At 47.9% G+C, this 23,191-nt stretch overlaps 2 protein-coding genes across 2 annotated transcripts; one reads left to right on the forward strand and one right to left on the reverse strand.

The window, feature by feature from the left end:
• Positions 1 to 4,209: 4,209 nt before the first annotated feature.
• On the reverse strand, positions 4,210 to 15,049 carry DUSP18 (dual specificity phosphatase 18). The gene is made up of 2 exons (XM_055549991.1): positions 14,656 to 15,049; positions 4,210 to 12,182 (listed from the first exon to the last, which is right to left on the reverse strand). The coding sequence occupies exon 2, from the start codon at positions 12,110 to 12,112 to the stop codon at positions 11,546 to 11,548; it is 567 nt and encodes a 188-aa protein (XP_055405966.1). The 5' UTR covers positions 12,113 to 12,182; positions 14,656 to 15,049; the 3' UTR covers positions 4,210 to 11,545.
• A 93-nt stretch (positions 15,050 to 15,142) lies between these two features.
• C16H5orf52 (chromosome 16 C5orf52 homolog) lies at positions 15,143 to 19,585 on the forward strand. The gene is made up of 3 exons (XM_055549701.1): positions 15,143 to 15,473; positions 17,742 to 17,850; positions 19,268 to 19,585. Exons 1-3 carry the CDS (start codon positions 15,196 to 15,198, stop codon positions 19,463 to 19,465), a joined length of 585 nt encoding a protein of 194 aa, XP_055405676.1. The 5' UTR covers positions 15,143 to 15,195; the 3' UTR covers positions 19,466 to 19,585.
• Positions 19,586 to 23,191: the final 3,606 nt, after the last annotated feature.

The following is a 23,191-nucleotide window of genomic DNA, read 5'->3' on the forward strand; positions in this document are numbered from 1 at the left end:
GCATGAGCTAGTCACCCACTCTTTCAGGCTCTAGGTACATCTTGAAAATGGGAGGATGGGAGCTTGGCCAGGCCGGGGCTGGGGTCTGGGGTGACTGGGACTCAAAGAAGACTCATTCATTCCTTCACGTGGCCGGAATTCGTGGTCAGGGCTACACGGAGGGTTGGGCCCAGGCTGGGGTAGGGGCAGCGAGGGCCTGGGGAACGCCTGGCACAGGCAGGACTGGTGCATGGTTGCCTGTCTCGGCCTCTGTGCAGGCGGGTCTAGGGGAGGGGAAGTGGGCCTCGGCTGAGTCACTGGACACCCACCCTCTGTGTGAGTCAGAGAAGCCACCAGCCCAGCCCTGTCCTGGTGCAGCCTGGATACTTCTGGGCTCCACCCTGAGGTTTGGCCAGACAGGACAGAGGATGGATGGTTTCCGGCAGGCGGGCCCCATTGGTCCTCAGGACCCTTCCCCTTTCAAGGCACCTCCTGCAGCGCCCTGGGCCCCGGGGAATGCTTGGCTTGAGTGAGCCTCCTGTCTGATCAAAGCCAGCCCCTGGTGGGGGTGGGGAGGCAGGGGGGAGTTGGAGCCGTGCTTGATCTGGGGACCACCCAGCATTGAGGTGTTTCCTTCAAAGTCAGAGGTATACCCCTCCTAATCACTCCCTGCTGGAGTGGGCACAGTGAATGGTGGCCTGGGGGTATGTCCTGGTCTCCTTTCTTGCTGTCTGACCTGTTTGATTTCCCCTGGCTTCACAGAGAACCTCACAGTGAGGGGCTTAGGAGGTGATTCCCATGGACAGCCCTCTAGGCTCTGCTTCTAACTTGTCCCGTTGCCTCCGGTGAGTCACTTGGCCTCCCCAGCCTCCCTCTTTGTATCTAGTGCCAGCTGGGAAGCCTTCTCAGGATGACAGATGTCACCTTCCTTGGGGGATGTTCCCTACCCCACCCTTCCCCACCCCACGCCAGTCTGGGTTGACAGCCACAGTTGAAGGTCACCCCAGCTCCCTGCACCTCTCCAGGCAGGGCCGCCAGCACGTCCCGCTCTCAGAACTGGTTTGTCACCAAGCTGTCTGCTCACCGCCGTCTCCCCAGCACCAGCACATAACCCGGCGTGGATGGAGTAGGCAGGAGATACCAGTCAAAAGCAGGGGTCAGACTTGGGTTCGAACCCCAGCCCTGGCATGTCTGAGCTGTGTGACCCTGGGCAGGGGTTTTCCCTTCCTGTGCCTCTTGTGTGTTAAGAGGTGGGGGGTGGTGGGGGTAGAGCCTCAGGAGCCTGTCTGGCTCTGGGAGGCTGCAGGGGCTAATATGGGGCAAGTGCTTAGCGATAGTGGCTGAGACTGGATGAAAAATGAACCAGTCGATCTAAGAAAGAAATGAGAGATTTTATTTGCACTGAGTTTGAAGACTGTAACCTGGGAAGAGCATCTCAGAAAGCTCTGAGAATTGTTCTGCCCGTTAGAAGTCAGGGAACAGTTATGTAAGTATTTTTGAGACAGAGGGCTGTACATCAAATGACAGTTACGTAATCCGGGTCTAAGCGTCTCCGTGGTGGATCATGTGACCCCTTACAAGTTTCAAGAAAGAGCGTTATCTTTTGAGGCGTTGTCTTGATGCTGGGAGAAATGCTGCTCTTTGTGGTTGAGCAGGTATTCCTGCTGGTGGGATGTTCTGGTCCATACGTACATGCAGATGCAGAATGCACAGTGTGGGGAGAGGGGAGGTCGGAAAGGCAGAGGAGAGTGTACTGTCTTGAGCTTTTTCCTGTCTTGACATAGGGTGTGAATTTTATTTCACAAACCTACTAGGTCCTTGAGCCATGTGAGCAGACGGGCTCACTCCAGGCACCTCCCAGTTCCTCTCCCAAGGCTTTCCGTGCTGTGCGCTCCCGCCTCGCAGGCTTCCCCTGCTCACCCAGGGCCCCAGGGCATGCCCTTCGCCTGGCTCCCACCCCCTTGCCCTGCCTTGGAGGAAGCTGGCTCTGTGCTGGGCATCCTGCCATTGTGGATTCAGAACAAAGCGGCTGCCTTGTCTCAGCCCCAGCTGCCAGGGGGGCCCCTGCCCGCCCTCCCTAGGGGGGCCTTGGATTCTCATTCCAGGGGGCCAGAGCAAATGAGGACTCTTGCTCCCGAATCAGCTCAGGGATGCCAGGAACCGACCATCACACTGTTCCGGCTCAGTGGTAAATACTTCCGGGAAATGACACGGAATACCGTGGTGCACCATGGGAGGTTCCGATCGCGCAAGGACCAGATGGAACAATAAACACTTCTGGTCATGGCCTCCCGGGATCTCAGCTTCCATCTGCGCCCTCCTGACCGCCATGGCCACCATGTGCCTCCTGCCTCCTGTCAACACCACCAGGCAGCTCTTGTTGCCTGGGCTGGGCACTTCTCTTTACATGTTGAAACTTTCTTTGGCGGAAGGACCCTTGTCCATGCTTCTTATGCTGTAGCCCAACATCAAATCAGCTGAAGCAAGCTTGCCAGTAGATGAACCAGCAACCCTTCGCACCTCTGCCAAGTCTCCCAGGTGGTCCAGTTCAGCCCTTATATATACAGAAAACGGAAGCCCCAAGAGATGGCCGCAGTCCGTCCAGCTGCTGTAACGAAATGCCGTAGACAGGTGGCTTGTGAACAGAAATGCACTGCTCCCAGTTCTGGAGGCTGGAAGTCTGAGACCAGGGTGTCAGCATGGTCAGGTGAGGGCCTGCTTCTGGGTCACAGGCTCCATTTATAAAGGTAATAATCCCATTCATGAGGGCTCCACTCTGATGACCTCATTGCCTAATTACCCCCCAAAGGCCTAAATTCAACATGTGAATTTTAGGAAGACACATTCAGGTTATAGCAACCATCTTGCACAGAGATGGAAAAGCAGGGCGCAGTCTTCACCCCCTAATTCTTGGGGTTCTGCTACTCCTTGCTTCCCACTCTGCTGTGAACCACAGAGTCAGGGTGTGAGGTTATAGGGGTGTGTGGGGTCTGCCCGATTCACATGAGGTGTCTGCTGGGTGTTCCCCAACTCTGCCAGCGAAACATTTTTTTCTTCAGGGAAAAGGCATAACCGGTATTTTGCCAAAGGAAGTCTAGAAAGATTTGTGGGCTTGGACCCCCTCAAGACCTCTCAACCCCAACGTCTCCCACTTAGGATGTGAAATCCTTCCTGCCATATCCCATCCTGAATATTAAAATAACAACTTAAAAAAGAGGTTCGAAAATTTTATCTTCTCAATGATAAACAAAAATTATATAGAAAGAAGGAATATACCACAACACCAAAGTGCTAACTTGAGGATCGTATTGTAGATGCACTTGTATTTTCGTTTTTCCACAAATGAGCCTTTATTTTTAACAACACATTTCTGAGGGTTCCAGTTCTAAGACTGAGTAAGTATAGTCTGTCCTTCCTCTGAATGCAACTAACAACCCAGGATGGAATGTAGGAAGCAGCTCTCTGAGGACTCTCAAAAAGAAGTGGTAGCAGGTGGACTAGGAAAGGAAACCAGAATTTGGGATATAAAAGTCTGATGACGAGTCTCCTGTTTTGCTTTTTGCCCTGGTATCTGCTGGCCTGGTCTCCGAGGCAGCGTGACTCCTGGGACTGTGCAATGGACATGGAAAGAAAGGCCTCCAAGAGCAGCCTTGTCTTCCTGGTCTGAGGACTCTTCAGGACAGAAATCCCCTTTTTCGTCCTTTTTTTCCCCCCCTTATACAGTGCCATCCCTGCGCAAGCCTCATGTGAAGTGGAAACCAGGCGGTGGAAGCCAGGAAACACTTAAAGCTCAGGGGAACTCGTTCTGACCCAAAGAACTGTGGTTGAAGGCATATGTGGTGGGCAAGAGTCCCCTTGCTGTTTTTCCTCTCTTTGTCCTGTTACCTGGCCCCGGAGCACAGACTTGGTCACAGGATGCATGCAGCAGGGCAGGGAGACTAAAAGCCCCAGTTTCTAGATGGAGGACCAGGGGAAGGGCGGCCTTGAAAACTGGAGAGCCTGGGAGAAATCACGGAGAGCGGGAGGCTTGAGAAATGGATCCCACAGGCTCACGTGTGTGGCTCTGACCCCAAACGGCATCCCAGTGACTTCGACACTACTGGGCAGACCACTCAGATTTCAGGCTGGCCCCTGGGTGGCACTAGCTTAGGACAGATTTGACCTAACATTGCAAAAGTTCAGAAAACCGACCATCGAACTCTGGCACTGTTTAAAAAAAATTCAGCTGAGTAAGTTTTTAAAATCTTGTTGGCTTTATTCAGTGATTCATGAATTGAGAAGCATCCATCTAGCAAACAGAAGGGGCCCCGAGGCCCCTTCTAAGGGACTTTTAGGGGCAGGAGGGAGCAAGCACAAGGAAGCTATTCCAGGCAGAAAATGGCTTTGGTTATTGCAAGTCTACTTTCCTTACGGGATGGCCAGAGTCTATCAGGCTGATTACGTAACTTGTGCTGATCAGGTGATTCCTGATTGACTGGTTTAATATTCCATTTCTGGAAGAGCTGAAACTATAGCCAAGTCTCGGTTTGGTGACGTGGGTTTTAGCATTAAGTGACTCCACTTTAATGCTGTTCTCTTGTTTTTAACGGCCCACACGATAAAGACCGGAACTGATCCTAAATGGATCAACTGCCTCCTAAAACAAAGACTCAACATTTTCCATAGGATTTAACCAAGACCTAGAGTCTCAAAATATAGTAATATTCAAAATGCCCAGGACACAATCCAAAGCTACCCTACATACAAAGAACCAGGAAAGTCTAAACACTGCGATGACCCCAATGTTGGATTTATCAGAAAAGGACCTTAGAAATAAAAAGACAGAAAGTCTCAGCAGAGAAAAATAGGAGATACAGACAATCACCAATTAAAAAATTTTCAACTAAGACAATACATCAATCAAAATTTGAAAATATACTGGATGGTCCTAGTAGCAGAACAACAGAGGAAAATCTGTGAACTTGAAGACAGGTCAGTAGAAAATTAGCTACAATCAGCAGGATATGCACCTCTGCCAAATGCCCGGTTGCCTGGAAAATGTGAACGATGCTTTACATGATAGAAGAGATTCTGCAGTTGTAATTGAGGTTATGGACTTTAAAATCCAGACTGTCTGGGTTACTGAGCGGGCCTAGTCTAATCACATGAATCCTTAAAGGCAGAGATTGCTGTCTGACTGGATTCGGAGATGTGGCAGGAGGAAAAGTCAGAGGTGTTCAAAGCCTGAGGGGGATTCAACAGTCCTCCTACTGTTGGTGGAGGCCGCCGTGCAAAGGAATGCAGGAAGCTTCTAGGAGCACAGAGCAGCCCCCAGCTGATAGGAAGGAAATGGGGTCGCTTTCAACTTCAAGGAACTGAATTCAGGCAACAGTGTCAATAAGCTTGGAAGAAGAATCTTTTCCCAGAGCCTCCAGTTAAAAAAACAAAACAAAACAAAACACGGTTTCAGCCTGACAAAACACCTTGATTTTGGCCTTGTGAGACCCGAAGCAGAAGACTCGAGCTTCCGCAGTGGCTCAGGATGTAGAATCTACCTGTAGTGCAGGAGGCGCAGATTCAATCCCTCGGTTGGGAAGATCTCCTGGAGGAGGAAACAGCAACCCACTCTAGTATTGAGAGGGTAACAGGCAGGAAGGCCAGGGGTCTCCAAACGGAGGAAATAGGTTGCAAGTGTCAGACATTTATCTCTCAAAGGGCAGGAGGAAACAAACTCGTGTTACATTTTTTCCCCTTCTCTATACAAATTTAACAAGGTTTCTCTTAAAATTCTGTGTTGCCATGAGATTATGGCTCCACCAGAACTTAACTGTTCTCAAACCTTGAGCTGACCAGTGCATTTTTCTTATGGAAATGTTTGTCTTAAGCTATGTTAATGTGCTATGCATTTATCCTCAGACTCTGTCTTCAAGTTGGTTTGCCTAAAGGCTCAGAACCGACTTGACAAACCAGTATGTTATACTCATTCATTGTTCTCCTAATCTGTTAATGAAACTATTTATTTGTATGGGAATCTGCCTTTCTTCAAGAATCATGTTAATCATTTTATGGCCCGGGATGACTCATCTGGTGCCAAAATTATCTCAAAATGCATCTTGTGGGTTGAGGGGCCTGGTGCCATTCTCTGAGTTTTGAGACATTTCTTTTTTTTTTAATTAGCAGACTGCTAGTAGCTATATAACATCCAGCTAAAGACTAGCACGGGGGTATTCTTTCTGCCCCTTTCTAAGGTCTATGTCAGAAGCTTTCTCTCTTTTATACTTTAATACAACTTTATTACACAAAAGCTCTGAGCTATCAAGCCTCGTCTCTGGCCCTGGATTGAATTCTTCTCCTCCGAAGGCCAAGAATCCCGGCCTCTTTTGTGTTTCAGCAACAACCTTTTAGTACTCTTGCTTTAGGAGTCCCATGGACAGAGGAGCCTGGAGGGCTATGGTCCATAGGGTGGCAAGGAGTCAGGCACGGCTGAGCACACACACGAGCAGAAGACTCAGTGAAGCCCAACCAGACTCATGCCCTACATAAATCGTGAAGTAATAAATAGGTATTGTTTGTAGCCACTAACTTTGTGGTAATTTCTTATGGTGGCAAGAGAAAACTAATACACTATCCAATATGAATACCAGTGAGAGGTAGTAAGATACTAATTTAGGTAGATTACAAAAAGTTAAGTATGTACGTTACAATCTCTAGTGCAACTGCTGGAAAAAACTATACAAAATTAAAGTGGAATAACTTAAAAATACTAGTAATCCAAAAGAAGGCATGAAAAGGGAAATAGAGGAATAAAAAACAGAAAGGATAAACAGAAAACAATAAAATGGGAGACCTAAACCCAAATATCAATAATTTGGGCCTAAACACACCAATTAAGAGACAAATTGAAGATATAAATTAAAAAAAAGACCCAGCCAAATGCTGTCTACAGGAAACACACTTCAGGTTAAAAGTAAAAGGATGTGAAAAGATATATAATGCAAATACCACTTAAAGCTGGAGTGGTTCTATTAATGTCAGACAATAGACTTCAGAAAATTAAGAAGGAAAAGAGACACTGCATGTTGATACAAGGGTCAGTTCACCATGAAGATGTAACAAACCTAAGCATGTATGCACCAGACAACAAAACTTCAAATACATGAAACAAAAATTAATCGACTTGAAAGGAGATGTGCACAAATCCACAATCTTAGTTGGATACTTCAACATTTCTCTCTCAGTAATCAATACGACAAGGAAACAGAAAACCACCATCCATCAACTGGTCCTAACTGACACTTACTGAACATTCTATCCCAAATAACCATCTCCCCTTCTCCAAGTGCATAGGAAACATTCACCAAGACAGCCCATATCCTACACTGTTAAGTAAACATCAACAAATTTAGAAGGAATGAAATCATACAATATTACAGTGTCTGACCTAGATGGTTTTTAAAATTAGAAACCATCAACAGAGATGGTGGTAAAATTTCCAAATACTTACAAGTTAAACTACACACTTCTAAATAATACACGGGTTAAGGAGGACATTGCAAAGAAAACTAAAAAATGTTTTGAAATGAACAAAAATGAAAACGCAGCATATAAAACTCTGTGGGATGCAGCTCTTGAATCCGTAATCTAAGTTTCCACCTTAGGAAATTAGAAAAAACAGAAAAATAAAAGTAAGAAGAACTATGAAAATAACAACAGAAATTAGTCAAATAGAAAAGGGAAGAACAATAGAGAAAATTAAAGACACAAAGTAGGTTATTCTTTAAAAAGATTCTTTAAATTGATAAACATCTAGCTAGACTAACAAAGAAATGGAGAAGACAAATGATCAGTTTGCAGAATGAAAATGTGACGTCACCCTGCAGACACTAAGGATATTAAGGGAATACTGTGAACAACCCCACGTGCATAAACTGGATCCATTAGATGAAATGGATCTATTCCTTGAAAATCACAAGCTACCAAAACACACCAAAGATGAAACAGACAGTTTGATTAATCCTTTAACTATTAATGGAATTGAATTCACTGTTAATCCTTTTGGGAAAAAAAAAAAAACAAAACTACAGGCCCAAACAGTTTCACTGCAGAAGCCTACCAAACATTTAAAGAAACACCAATCCATATATCTCTTCCAGAAAACAGAAGAGAAGAGTTCCCAACTCTTCCTTAATCTAATAAAAGGCAACTACAAGAACGCCTATAGCTAACATCATAGTGAACGGTAAAATAATGGACACTTCTCTAAGAGTAGGAATATCGTAGGACTCACTCTAAAGGTTACAATCATCAAGATAATGTGGTATTGATAGAGAGAGAGAGACACGTATATCAGACTGAATGAGGAGCATAAAAACAGACCTTGTAAAGGCAGCTCAGTGGAGGAGAAAGGACAGCCTCCAACAAACAGCTGAAACCATCAAACACCCATATGAAAAAATATGAACCTCAAACTAAACCTCACACCTTATACAAAAGGATCACGGAAATAAGGAGAAAATTTTAACTCTCCAACACTAGAGAGAATCTTTGTGATAGGCGGTTAGGCAGAGTTCTTAGATATGGCACCAAAACAATAATCCATAAAAGGAAAATCTGGAAACTAGCACTTCATCCACATGTAATGCTTCTGCTCTGCAGGAGACACTTTAAAGAGCAGCAAGAAAAGACATGCTAGATTGTGGAGAAAATACTTACAGATCCATATCTGATAAAGGGCTTGTATCCAGAAGACTCTTGAGAGTCCCTTGGACTGGAAGATCAAACCAGTCAATCCTAAAGGAAATCAACCCTGAATATTCATTGGAAGGGCTGATGCTGAAGCTGAAGCTTCAATACTTTGGCCACCTGATGTGAAAAGATGACTCTCTTGGAAAAGACCCTGATGCTGGGAAAGATTGAGGGCAGGAGGAGAAGGGGGTGACAGAGGATGAGATGGCTGGATGGCACCACCAACTCAATGGACATGAACTTGAGCAAACTTCAGGAGAAGCCTGCTGTGCTGCAGTCCATGGGGTTGCAAACAGTCAGACTCGACTTAGTGACTGAACAACAACAATCCAGAATATACAAAGAATTTCTCAACCTTCAATGGTGAGACAACAACTCAATTTAAAAATGGGTAAAATCGTTGAATAGACACTTCACCAAAGAGGGAACATGGAAGGCAATTAAACACACAAAAACAGGCTTAATAGCATCAACCACATGGGAAGTGCAAATCAAAATCACAAGGAGTTAACACCACAGACCTATAAGAACGGCTAAAATAAAAAATACTGGCAGTTCCAAATACCGGAGAGAAAGCGGATCTCTCATAGTGGAAGGCAAAAAAGTAGAGATACTCTGGAAATTTGGTGGTTTTTTAAAGTTAAACCTTTACTATATGACTGAGCAATCTCACTCCTAGGTACATACCTTCGATAATTTTCTGTTCATATAGAAACCTAAACACAAGTATCTGTAGCAGTTTTATTTAAAATTGCCAAAAACTGGAAACAAGCCAAATATCCTTCAGTGGGTGAAAGTAAGACACTGGCACACCCGTGCAAAGGAATAGCACGCGGCCACGAAAGGCAACACGTGTGCGCCTCAGACACACTCAAAGAAGCGTCTCCAGAGGCTACACCCGCTATGACCTACGTATGTGACCTTCTGGAAAAGGCAAATCTGTACGGATGGAGAAGGGAGACGGGTTTGCCAGAGGCTGGGGTGGGGCAAAGGGCCAGCATAAGGGAATTCTGAGGGGACGGAACTGCTCTGCATCCTGATTGTGGAGGTAGTGACACAAACGTGTTAAAACACATAGAACCTTACACAGGAGACAGTTACTTTTATGGTATGTTGATTTAACCATTTTAGAACCTGAAACAAAATAGACCCAAATAAACTTCTCTTAAAAAAAAAAATGCTTTCAACGAAATTTTCCACCTGGGTTTCTTTCAGGTGGGTTTCTTCTGCTTTGTGGGGGCCTCGCCACACCAGCCCTGGTGTTTGTGGGTCTGTTTATCCATCGAGAAAATGAGACGGGTCTCCCCCGACCCTAAAATGACACCTGTGGGCAGGCTCTTTGTGAAATCAGGGGAGGGGTGGGCGTGGAGAGAAGGCGTGTTTGGCCTCCACCAGGCTCTGGACCCAGATGGAGCAGTTGTCCTTTGGTCTGAAAACCTCTGGGTTAGAATAGCTGGTCTTGACCCAGATCCTTGCACACCTGGGACCCACCCTGGATTTCAGGACCTTCAAGTGGGGCTCGCTCATTCATCCCTTTGGCACACGCCCCCGTGGACCCCAGCAGCCAGCTAGGCCAGGGCTGGCTCTCATGGCCGGTGGTCTAAACAAGGCCGTTTGGGAGAAGCCAGATGTGTGCTCCTTGTTCTAGGACTCCCAGGTGACATGGGGGTTAAACACAGTGGGAAACCTGAAAAGGCTCTGAGATCTAGGCCTCCTGCAAGGCAGGAGTGCACGAAGACTGAAACCGTTTTTTCCCCAGGCAGGACAACTTTTGGAAAGAGCACTTTCTGAGCAATAAGGGGCTGTGCACAGATGCAGGGAGCTGCTGTTGTGAGGATGACTCTCAGACCCGGGCCAGCGGGGCCAGGGCATCATTCGTGTGGAGAGCGGCTGGTCACACAAGCACCTACCACGCGCTGGGGCACTGCGCTGAAGAAGCACTGATCCTCACGACGACCCTAGGAGGAAAGGGCTGTCATCACTGGGATGAGGAAACTCAGGCTCCATGAGGCCACAGGTCACATGAGCAGGAGGTGACAAGGCTGTGTTTCGGTTCACAGCTCCAGCCTTCTGGGCTGAGGCCCGATGTCAGGCCTGCTCTCCAACACGTGCCCCGAGACAGAGACCAATGCCACCTTTCATCAAAAGCTGGAGAAGAGCCTGCCATGTAGAGCAGTGCTCAATAAAAAAAAAATGTTAAAAGAAAATTTTACACAACAGAATGCTTCCTTTGAAAACTATCTTATGTTTAAGTCCAATTCATCCAGAAAACCAGACTTGGCCAATGGTGGCTAAAGGTGAAAGCAGGGTTGCCTTGGGGCTCCCAGAGTTTCTGGAACACTGCTTGAAGGCTACTCATCCAGTAGGTTGGCACCTAAACTGTGAGAAGCATAGGAGGTGCCATGATGCTTAAGGCTGGCTTTGGGTTCGAAAGAATGAGGTGGAATTGTGAAAGACTTGTTCAGTTAGTTATCTTATTCAGTTAATTAGACTTATTCAGTTAGTTAGTTGGTCATGGGGAAGACTGCAGGATTCCAGACTTGCCACGTGCATTGGGCGCTGGTCCACTTGACCTGGGCACCACCTGGTTCACCCTCCCCTCTGGTCAGCAGCCATGACCTGTCACTCACTGGGGAGAAAACTTATCTTCACCATCTTACATGTAGTAAGCTGACTCTTTAAAGATGTGAATGATAAGGTTAAGAGCTTACACCACCCTTCCTTTTTCCTTGCCCTTATTAAAAGGCGTCACCTGGTTTTCCTGTATTGACAAAAGGAGGGTGTCTGAGCACAGATCTTGGTGGAAGATCAGTGACCCTGGGGCACGTGCTGGCAGAATGGCTCAGAGTGGAATCATCTGACGGACCTCCTTCTCGTAGATGTCAGGGATCATGCCCACGGGGGAGCTGACCATGTGCACGGTATTCCTGCCAAATAGCTGGAACTCATAGTGGATGAGTTGCTCCCAAAAGCCGTTATTGGGCCGGATGATGGGCCGGCAGGACTTGGTCCACGTGTGGGCGTCCAGCAGGGACATGGCGTGGTACTTCATGAGATAGGCGAGGCAGAGGGCGGCCGAGCGGCTGACGCCGGCGGCACAGTGCAGCAGGGTGCGGCCCTGCTTCATCTCCACGCTGTGGATGTGGTCTGCGATGGGGTCGAAGAAGTCACAGAGCCGCGAGGTGGGCGTGTCGGCCACGGGCACCTGCACGTAGTGAATGTCCTCGTACAAGGCGTTCACCACCTCCACTGAGACGTTGATGACCGTGCTGATGCGGTTGCTGGAGAGCATGAGCCTGTTGTTGGCGGCCACCCCGCTGCTGATATACAGGCTGCTGGTGACCTGTGAGAGGCCGCTGACCGAGGGCTGCTGGAACTGAACAGGGAAGGCACACGGGGATGCTGTCATCAGGCCGGTGGGTCAGCGGCCCGTGAGACATAAAGGCTGCCTCTTCCTGCTAGGCTGTGTCCATTGAAAACTGCAGGGAGGGAGAGGAGACAGATAAGGAGCCCCAGTTCAGGGCCCCCTGCTTCATATAACTCAGTGGGGCCCCTCAGTGTGGCTGTCAAGGTCACTTGTGGCCTGGCTCCCTGCCCATCTTTCCACCCTGCTTTTAACCTTTCTCATGTCCTGAAGGGCCTTGGCTGGGCTGAGTCATATTCTGTTCCAGGGCCCTTCCTGCTCTCAGTCCAGAACCTCCTTTCCTTACAAGCCTGTCAAGTCCTAGTCTGTCCCATTCAGCAAAGAACTGTTGAGCACTGGGATCTTGGCCAAGGGCCACTTCCTGAGGGAAACTTTCTGGGACTATACCCCTCCCCTACACGTGATCAAGTACCATCTCTAGGCAGGTCCTAGGTGCCCTCCTTCCTAACATTTCCTGAAGATGTGCTTTTGCCATGCCCTGTCTGTGAGTTCTCATGGTTTACCACTGTTTCTGCCTTCGTTCCTACTATATCGCCAGTGCCAGGCTGCATGTTCCCACAAGCAGGTGCTTAAAAATATTTGCTGAATGAAGAAATGACTCCAACAACCAGGACTCTGCCTCCCGAGAGGTTTTCTGGAAAAGATGGGATCTCTGGCCATGTTTCTCTAGAATTCGGGGGAGGAGCTGGCTGGAGGTAAGGGTGGTTGGTTCTTAGGCTGCTGGAGAGGAAGGTCAAAGGCTGCCTAGACAAATCCTACCTGCCAGTACCCCCAGAGTCCAGTGCAATAGGCTCACCCCAGGTAGGTAGGGTGGATGGGACTGGTTTGTTCTGAAAGTCTTATGTGAAGTCAAAGTGAAAGTCACTCAGTCTTTGAGACCCCAAGGAAGGTAGCCCATCAGGCTCCTCTGTCTATGTTTTTCAGGCAAGATTACTGGAGTGGGTAGCCGTTCCCTTCTCCAGGGGATCTTCCCTACCCAGGGATCAAACTGGATCTCCTGCATTGAAAACAGATTCTTTACTGTCTGAGCTACCAGGGGCAGAGGAAAAGCCCCACCCTCAACCAACTGGAAGCCCAAATGCTAAGGGATGTTCTGGAGCCTCATCACCTGAAAACTCAGAGAGAAGTGGACAGAAGGCCCCCAAAACTAGTGCCCAGTGGGCAACAGGAATTAGGGGAGGTTGCCGTTCATTACAGGGACAAAAAGTGTGGTGAGAAGACACTGCTCTGGAAGGTGAGGGTAGTGATGAGAGGAAAGTCATTTTCATGCTAATCAAGAAACACTTATCAGGCACTGTGGTAGGTGCTGGGGATACTGAAGTGTACAAGACAGCCATGGCCCCCTCTCACAGAACTCAAAGTCTCATGGGAAAGACAGACATTAAATAGGCAATTATGGGTGCAACAGAGTTGAGCAATAGGGATAATAGTGCCTACCCTAAAAAATCTTTTCCCTTCCAACTTTTAGATTAAAAAGAGAAGAAACTTGAAGATCATTTTTCACCTGTACAATGAATACCTAAAACTGCTCTAGGAAAGACCTTGGTGTATGTTATGGATGATTAACTGCTAAAATTATTGTTATCTGGATTTAGCAGAGAATTTGCATCTTGAGTGATCTGAGCTGAACCTGAAGACTATTAATAAGTTACGTTTGGAAGTTTAACTTCAATGAAGTAAATGTTTGTTGTGCAAGAAACAAATACTGACTTACTAAACAAAGATGGTGTGGTAAGCTTGTTTTTTTTTTCACAAGGCTCCTGAGAACCCAACTGCAGCATCTCAATTCAATTGAATGAGAAACGTGTTTAGTATCAAAAGAGCCCAAGACACTGGTGTGAAAGTACAATCTCAGAGGTTGATTAACTACTGTGGCATACTTACTGGTCACTTTGTACAATGTATGTCTGAAGTACAGTGGTGAAAACATTAAATGTGACATTTCAAAAAAAAAAAGAATCGTGTGAGGATTAAATGAGGTAATCCATGTAAAGTGTTTAACACAGGGCCTGGCACATAATTAACTACTGTTGCTGTTGTTAGGGAAGTTAAAATCTAGGGCATTATGAGAATGAAGAGTAAACGGAGTTACTTCAGGCTGGGGCTACAGAGTTGCAAAGATCGCCTGAAGAAATGACCCAAGATCTGAAGAACTTTTAACTTGAGGAGGAGAGGGCGGGACAAAGAGCGACTCGGTGGCATCTCAGTGTCACCATTTTACAGCCTACAAAACAGCATAGCAAGCCGGTGTCCGGAGTTAATATCTCCATTTTATACACGGGGAAAGTGAGGCAGAGTGGGGAAAGGACCTGTCTAGGGTCACAAAGCAAGGTTCAAAACAGCCGATCTTTCTAAAGTGGGCAAACGCCATGCGGCTTTCGTTAATACTGGGTTATAAAACGTGGAACATAGTCCAACGGTTGACGGGAGAAAGGCGCCACTTCCAGGGGTGAGTCAGGTAGATTTCCCGGGGAGTTGGCGTTGGAATGGGCTTATTTGCCCGCTGTGTCAAGACCTCGGGGTCTTACCTCTCTCTCGCGGGCGGGAGGGCAAGTTGTATTCAGGAAGCAACCTTGGGCGAGCGTCTCCGGGTCAGAGAAGATCGGTCACGACCCAGGAGCCACTGTCCCCGCCAGCCCGGGGCTCCGGTTTCCATAGCAATGGTCCCTTGTTGCGGAAAGAGATGGGCCGTGCCGGGTCTCCGGAGAAACCCCGGCCTCGTTTTCCCCGTCCTGGAGCTGCCGGGCCCGGACTCACCGGCCACCGCCCTGCGATCATGCGGGAACCCCAGCAGTAGAAAAGTAGGGTCGGGGCTCTGCGTGCCGCAGCCCACTAGTTCTCGCCCAGCCCGTCTCCATGGCAACGCACCGGGCGGCGCCACGGCAGTCGCCAAGGGACAATCCGGCCGCATCCGCAGGCTTCCGGGCTACTCCCACACGGCCCACCCCACCCCACCCCACCCACCCCCTGGTCCCGCCTTCCTTGCGCGTCTCCCGGGAAACGCGCTGTGCTCCGCGCACCGCGTCTGCGCAGGCGCTCACTCCGCGTCTGCGCGCGCTCAGAAGAGCATGGACCCCGAGAAGGCTCTCATTCCCGAGTTGCTCGCCAAAGCGGGAGACGAAAACTCAGCGGTTGGCCAGCAGCTCCGGCCCTCGGTCACATGGAACCTAGAGTCGCCCGTTGCCGGTGCGGTCGCCCCTCAGGCGACTAGCAGTTCTGGCACCTACCCGGCGTCGGCCTTCTTCCGGCACAGTAGGCTCAGTAACCGCCGGGACACTCACGTAGGGAGCCCGCCGAAGATTTGCTTCCTGCGGCCGCGGACCGCGCAGCCGCTCGTTCTCTTCAGGTGCGGCCCGGGTACCCAGAACGTTCGTCAGAGCCCGGACCCCCGGGGAAGCCGAACTCGCTCAGACTTCTGCTCCCTCAGGCAGCCGCGGGGATCTTGGTCCCGGCTCTGCAGAACCTTGGGCGCCTCAGAGCCGGGGCTTTTCTTAGACCCCAGAAGAGTCTGAATGTCCCAGTCCAGGTCTTCACCCTCTCCGGAGCCCGAACGCCCTCAGCCCGGACTCTGAAGGAGACTGAGATTCCCGCCTCAACCCATATATCCTCCGAACGCCCGGGCCCGGCCTGTAGTCTCCCAGGCTTGACGTCGTCTGTCCAGAAGGTTCCTAGCTTCCCCTGGGCCGAGTCGAACTTCCTTACCCGCCGGGTGAGGCCCAGGTTCTCTCAGGCCTGACGCTTTCCGCAGTGACCCGGGGAAAGCCCTTCGTTCCCTCAGCCGTGGCCCTGTCCCCACAGACCTCAGCTTCCCCTCGCCTGCTCCATTTCACACTCCCTCGGAGTACCCGCCCCCGCACCCGCACCCCTGCCCAGGCTCCCGCAGAGGCCTTGCTCGGCAGCATTATGTTTCAAAAGGATCATTACTACTTGAAAGGGACTATTTCCTGTCATGGCCTTTATCCCGCCCCCCGCCCGCCTTCCCAGGAAGTATTGGTAATTTGGTGCACCACTGAGTGGGTGAACTGTTTAGTGTATCTTTAGGTATTTTACGCTTTTTTTTTTTTACCCCCAGCAGAATTCGGGGGACTTTTGATTGTGAGCATCTTGATCTCTAAAGGAGTCTTTTCTATCCCCGCATGTCTTTTCTGTCGGAAAAATTGTAAATGGGAGATAAAGGGTGTTTCTTTCTACTTGTTTGTAGATGTAAAAGCATTCAGAAAAGCACAGTTTCAAACTGGCTGAACATGAATTAGGGGGAAATTTTTTTAATCCTTCGAAATGTTTTATCCTCTAAAATTTGTCCTTTTTTTTTTTTGTCCTGTGAAAATAGTATGCACTTATAGAAAAATCAGATGGACAAGCGAAATGAATAATCTGGAGACAATCACTGTTCCAAACGGGCTGAAAATAGGATAAAAAGTTTTTTAGTCCTTCAAAGTGTTTTATCCTTTAAAAATTGTCCTATTGTCCTATCAGAATAATATACACTTATTATAGAAAAATAGATGAGCATAATGAATGGCTAGAGACAATCACTGTTACCATTGTGGTGTATATTGTTTCATATCTATTCATAAATGCATACTGCAACATGCTTTTGCATTTTTTTTTTTTTTAGTGGTAGGGAGGGAATATGTCACAAAAAAGTTTATTATTTTGTAAACTTGCCCCCCCCCATACACTGTGGATGTCTGTTTTATCCATAGCCGCTTAGTATTTTATTGTATGGCCTAATCACAATTTATTTAGTTGCTTCCTTATTGTATATTTAAATAGTTTGCAAATTTTAGAAAAAATATTATGAATAATTATTTTCAAGTAAGCAAAAAATATTTATATAGTTGCAAAACCACTTCATGGTGTCACCAAATTATCAAAAGTGAAAACTCAATGCCTGGTATTATCCATTTTTTACCAGTTCCTCATTTTAACCAAATTGTTACCTCTAGTTTAGCCTGGAGCACCTGGCTTCATTCTACCATACCCCATCCCATCCCAACTTCTGCTTCTCACCCTCCAGAGTCTCCTCAAGTGTTTGTCCACTTCAGACTTTCTTTACCTTTCTAGACTTTTCCCAAACCCTTTTCCCTTAGAATATCCCAATTAACCAACATAACCTGTGTCCAGGGATTTTATTCTCTTTTTTCCTGATTCCTTTGACCTTCCCCACCCGGATCTCTCTTAGACCTAGGCTTGAGCAGTGCCCACCCCGCCCCCCCCAACCCTCCTCAAATTTATCCCTCTGACTTTGCTTCTTTCCTCTAAGACCTTTGCCTCCCATTTCATCCTGCATTTTCTTCAGATGACTGCTCCTTTGGACACTTGTAAGTCCCTGTTGACACTTCTTTTATGGATGACTCTGACCTTTCTACATCCTTCTCAGGATTTTATTTTCCTCTCAGCATCTTCCAAGAAACACCCCTTAGGCACACATACTCCACAGGAAGAAACCTAAGCCTACTCCCTTGCTCCTCTGACAGTTATGACAGGGCAGTGCCTCTCCCAAGAAACTTGAGGAAGGGTCAGCCACTACCCCAGGATCCCATCAGATCAGGTTGTGTTCTAGTCCTGACGCTAGCCATCAAGCCTGTACCACCTTCTCCTCCCTCTCCAGCTTAATGAATTCCAGTGAAGCAGCAGTGAAAAAATTTTTACCCAAGAGCCACTTATCTCGGGTGATAATACGTGACAACCTCAGTGCACAGCGAATCTATGAGATGGAGGTAAAGTCATCACAAGCCTTTCCATTAGAGGGTGTTAGTGGCTTGATCCATGTTCATTTCACTCTCCTGGAAACCTTGGAGGAAGCTCTCAGATCTTAGAGGTGGTAGGAGGCCACCAAGGTGCTCTAATACAAGCCTCTTTTACAGAGGAGACAATTGAGACTCCAGGTTACTGATTCACCCAAGTGTCATAGCTATTCCTTGTTTGAAGGAGCCAAGGAAGATTCCACATCTCTTGGTTCCTGTGGGATTTTTTTCCCTCAAAACACATTACCTTTCTATTTAGGGAGCCCCTGAGTGGATTCCTACAATCTCCTGTAAAAAGAAGTCTTGCTTCTAGAGCTTGAATTGGCATTGACACCATTTGGTCATTTTTTTTTTTTCCTTCAGGGATTATCTCCCACTTTTCCACATGAGAACTGAGATTTTTCTACTTTTTGCTTATGGACAAGAAAGGTTTGACCTGCTTACCCAAAAACCCTCAGAAGAAGAGAGAAACCACAGTGTCATCATCCCACAGACCCTGACTGATTAATTCATTAAATGCATCTTCAGGGCTCACCTGGGACAGGCAGTGTTTTGGGCATGAGGAAGAGACTAGTGAACATGATGGGCTCTGAGAATGTGCCCGTTTCTTCCACTAGAGCAGGGGGCCAGAGTTAAGCTGCTGTACCCTTCTTGACTTTTTTGAGCCCCTCTCCATGTTCCAGGACCAAATCTGGAGGGACCCATGAGATTCTGACATTGAAAACAGTGAGAAAGATTTAAGAGATGGTGGCAGATCTTAAATGTCATCGAGACCAAAAGAAGAGTAGAGGTGTGAGTGTCTCTCTCTCTGCTAAACTTCCAGTGGCATGGTGTAGTGGAATTAGAGCAGTGTTTCTCCCACACAAAGTTTTCCCATTAGGGAAGGAGATGGCTCTGGCCAGCCATTGATTTCTCAGGGCCTCCAGGAGGGCAGCGAATATCTAGTGTGTTGGGAACCCTCTGAACAATGCTTTGAGAACAGTGGATAATGGCTGGTATCCCTGCATGTGTGGCCATGGTTCTCAACTGGGATGGCTGTGCCCTGTGTGTGACATAGGGGGTGTCACCGACAATATGCGGGGGGCACCCAGTGAGTAATAGGGACTGAGTGATAAGAGTTAAGGAAGGGGGTTACAAGATGCACCCTTTTCCCTCCCTCCTTCTGACCACTCTCCGAACAGAGATGTTAGGCTCTGAGGCTGCAGACTGTCAGAAGGTACCACGGGAGTGAGCTGGCTAGAGGCCCTCACTCTACAAACAGGGAAGTGGAGCTCCCTGTGAGCCAAGTTATTGATGGAATACTGAGTTCATCTGGCTCCTTTTCCACCTCGTAGCAGCAGCACAGATCCCTCTCTTACTGTGAAGTAATCTCACCTCTGCTTTTTGTAAGATAAGAGCTGCAGACAAGACCAAGAAGAAGATGAACCACTTGTATGACCACCTGAAAAAGAAATTCATGACAGACCAGCTCAGAAAGTTGGGGCGCTGGCGATGGGAATCCACGAACATCCGGCAGTACCTGGATAGCATCCGAGGGAACAAGGTCCCATTAAAACCTCAGCCTAACAGGAAAAATCAGCCACCCTAGTCAAGGCAGAGTGGTCCATCCTGGGGCCATGACGACGCTAGGCTGACGCTAGGAGACAAGCTGAAAGTGAGCCAGTTTACACCATTGTAGAACAGCAATAAATGAGACCCGTGGACAGTGGAGTACAAAGCTGCTTGGCAATGCTGCTATTTCTTGCCCAGTCCCATCCCCCCTTTTCTGGTGAAGGCAATCCTTATAGTCCTGTAGCTGCCCAAGTGGAAAGGGCTGAATTGAGCCAGCTTCCAAGGTTAAGGCAGGAATTGACCTCTGGTACCCACGTGTTTGGTGCAATGCCAGGCCAGGTGTGCTGGGACAGTGGTACCTTGTATGGGAAGGGCTTGGTAATGCCACTGCCTAGCATTCCAGTGGTGAGTCAAGGTGGGGCATCAGGCAGACCTGGGTTAAGGGCTATTTCTGCCGTCCATCAGCTGTGAGGCTGTAACCTCTCTGAGCCTCTGTTTCCTTATGTGAAAAAACGAGGCAGCAGTGAGGGAACCTGCCTCTGAGAACCGGCGTGAGGCTGCGGAGCACTCAGCCCAGGGCCCGTCATTCCACGGGCTCTCACCACAGTGCCTTCAGTTAGCTTCCAGCCTTGCCAGCCCTGCCGCTCTGGCCTGCCCACTGCCCCAGCCGCACCTGCAGGCTCCTCATTTAGAATGATCTTCAGGGCTCTGAGGAAGCTCTCTTCACCCTCCAAGGCTTATCCCAATGCCATTTCCCCACCAACCCCTCACAAGCTTCTCTGATTTGCCTCCTGCCTGCCCCTCCACAACCCAGCCCAAGCCGCATGGGTTCCCCTCTCTCTGAACTTGGCTTACCAGTGGTGGCTTCACTCTGCCTTTCGAGGTAGATGTTTGGATATTTGTCCCAGCCTTATATCAGACTATACAGCCTTTGAGAGTAAGAGCCAGGGATCCCCAAGATTCAGTTCAGGCCTCTCCTGTGCCACTCCACCCCACCGGCAGAGGCCTCCCCTTCGTGTGCTGACGTGTCTCTGCACTGAGCGTGCGGTTGGCCATCTCTTTGCTCTGTCTTCCTGACCATGTTGTGAATATGTCAATGACCGGGTTACTCATCTGTTCATCTCTGTAACCACAATGCCCAATAACACTGAGCAGTCAGTGTTTTCTAAGTGATTATTCCTTTGTTTAATTACAGCTTCAGCACAGTGCCCAGAGTAAGGGCACGGTACATATTTTTTAAAGTTAACCAGGTCCCCTCACTTTACAGATGAGGAAACAGGCCCAGAGAGGTGGCTTGACTTGCCCAAGGCCACACAGCAAGTTAGTGGCAGAGAACTAGAAGCAGGTTTCCTGGCTGCCGGGGAGTGGTCGTTCTGCATTACCACAGCTGCTAGGTAAGGACCTCAGTCCTCATCCAGGGATGGAGAGCCAGGTGTCCACGAAGCTTCTGTTTTCCCTTTTAATGGTCTTCCTTTGAGAATACGCTACTTTTCAGTGGGAGCCAAAACCTTATTTTTCTAGGTTTTTGTCTGTTTTCTTGGCTAAGCACAACTAATTGGAATAATTGACTTTAAAACTTAAGTTTTATTATACAAGCAATATGACCACATCTGCCAAAAACAAAAACTTCCATTAGACCAACCACTGCTAGCATTTTGATGTGTTTCTTATATTTTGAGTATTCGTTTCATTTCAACAACAGTCCTTTTCCCAGCACTGTACCTAGAAAGGGGAAAGAAAGGCTTCGGGGATCCTGGTGTCTTCCGAGGGCCCACGAAGCCACCCAAGCTCCTCTTTTCTCCAGAGAACTCTGCCCCTCCTAAATCTTCCCCTAATGCAGCCTCTCTAAGCCTCACCCCTGTCTAGCCTTCAGCCACACCCACCCTTCTCCTCTCCTCTGGATGGCTGGTCTTGGCAGAGGGTCTTTGCAGTCTGTGCTGTGGCCCAGCAGACTGGGGGAACCCTGGGAGTGAGATGGGTGGGAGATTTGGGATGTCTACCTAGTAAGTCACTTTATAAACCACTAACTCATGGGTGGACTTAATCTTCCCATATTTGCATTAAAAACCAGAGGATTTTGCATTTAAGTAAGGAACAAGAAGTAATGAAATTCCGCAGAGGCCCCTAATTTTTTTTTAATAGAAATTTGCCAAGCTCTTTTTTCTTTTTAAATTAGGCATTTATAAGCAAGCAAGCATATATTCATTACATAAAAATAGTTTTTCGAGTAGTAGGGAAAATCATCATATTGTCATTAGCAGCAGTGAAGTAGAGAAGGGAACAGCAATGCAGATGCTCCTGGTGGGCGTGAGGGTGGAGCTGTGGGTTTTTTTTTTTCTTTTTTCTTAATTTAAAAAAAGTGTCATTTGCGACTCCTGACTTAAAGCAAGAACAAGATGGCATCCCCAAGCCTGGTAGGTGCAGAGGGTGAGTGGGGTCAGCCAAACCTGTGGGCATTAGGTGGCCTAATTGTGGAGAGAGGAGAAAAGAAAAAAGTTCAAAAGAAAAGGAAAATCAATGAGAGAAATGAAGGAGTATTGGATAGGAAGATATTCAAGAAATAGAATCCTGAAGCTAAGAACGGCCTTAGGGATTCTTTAGTCCAGTGGACACACAAACACACACACACAGGTGGAACTCCTAGTTTAAACGAAGTCTCCCTTGGCATCCCATTCCCGTAACTAAAATCACTGACATAGTCACATTTATTGAGCATTCATATTTCAGGCACAGAGCTCAGTTGTTTTCAAACATGAGTCATTGAATTCTCCCAACAACAAAGTAGGTAATTTTATTAGCCCACTTTATAGATGAGATGTTGAGGCTCAGAGAGCCAGAATCCTGCCTAAGGTTGGGCAGCTAGTAAGCGACAAAGTCTACCTTCAGCCTGTCTAATGTGAAGACCATCTCCTAAACGGCATGTGATAAGCCCCCAGTCTTTGTCACTAGTCAGAAATGGAGGCGGGGCCCCTCAGGAGCATGAGTTCACAGATGATATGGAACCTCAGCTGTGACGTCAGTTACCGGAGACTGGCTGTTTCACAGAGAACTGGAAGGAGCTCCAGGTCTCCCTTCTGCCAGGTGGCTAAGGGGAACTTGTCACCCATTCTGGGCTGGACAGGCTGAGGGAGAGTTACAGAGATGTGGATGAGGCACACGCCCACCCAGGAAGTGGAGAACAGGACATAGGAGTCCTGACCACTGCCCATTAGCTAAGAAAAGATGTCTTCAGTTTGGTCCTCAGGAAACCTTTGTGGAACATCCTTTGTGTCTGAAGAACCATGCTGATGGCAGGGGACAGATGAATGATACTCTTTTAGCGGGATCTAGTGTTCTGGGTGTACTCTGTAATTCTCACTGATGGCATTTCCTTCCCTCCTCCCCTTTCACCAGATACACGTCACTCCTTTAGGGCACTTGGAAAAACCTTCCCAGTTCAAAAATCTTGCTGAGTGCACAGTGGGTTCCTTTAGATTTTCTCCATGACCTGGGACAAAAGGAGGGAACTTCTGTTTACGAAGCATCTGTTACACGCAAGACATTGATATCCTACCTCAGTATTCACAAGAGTACTCTTCAGATATCACGCCCACTTTAAAAAAAATTTATTTTTGGCTGCTCTGAGTCTTCATTGCTGGGCACGGGCTTTCTCTAGTTGTGGAGAATAGGGGCTACTCTCTAGTTGCGGAGCATGGGCTTCTCATTGTGGTGGCTTCTCCTGCTGTGAAGCATGTCTAGGGCACACAGGCTTCAGTAGTTGACA

Source organism: Bubalus kerabau, chromosome 16, assembly GCF_029407905.1.
Source record: "Bubalus kerabau isolate K-KA32 ecotype Philippines breed swamp buffalo chromosome 16, PCC_UOA_SB_1v2, whole genome shotgun sequence".
In the NCBI taxonomy this organism is placed as follows: domain Eukaryota; kingdom Metazoa; phylum Chordata; class Mammalia; order Artiodactyla; family Bovidae; genus Bubalus; species Bubalus kerabau.

Coding starts and splice junctions, on each gene's coding strand:
- DUSP18 (XM_055549991.1), bottom strand. CDS start 12,112: ATGACAGCATCCCCGTGTGCCTTCCCTGTTCAGTTCCAGCAGCCCTCG.
- C16H5orf52 (XM_055549701.1), top strand. CDS start 15,196: ATGGACCCCGAGAAGGCTCTCATTCCCGAGTTGCTCGCCAAAGCGGGA. Junction 15,474..17,741: donor CAGCCGCTCGTTCTCTTCAG/GTGCGGCCCGGG, acceptor CTCCCTCTCCAG/CTTAATGAATTCCAGTGAAG. Junction 17,851..19,267: donor AGCGAATCTATGAGATGGAG/GTAAAGTCATCA, acceptor GCTTTTTGTAAG/ATAAGAGCTGCAGACAAGAC.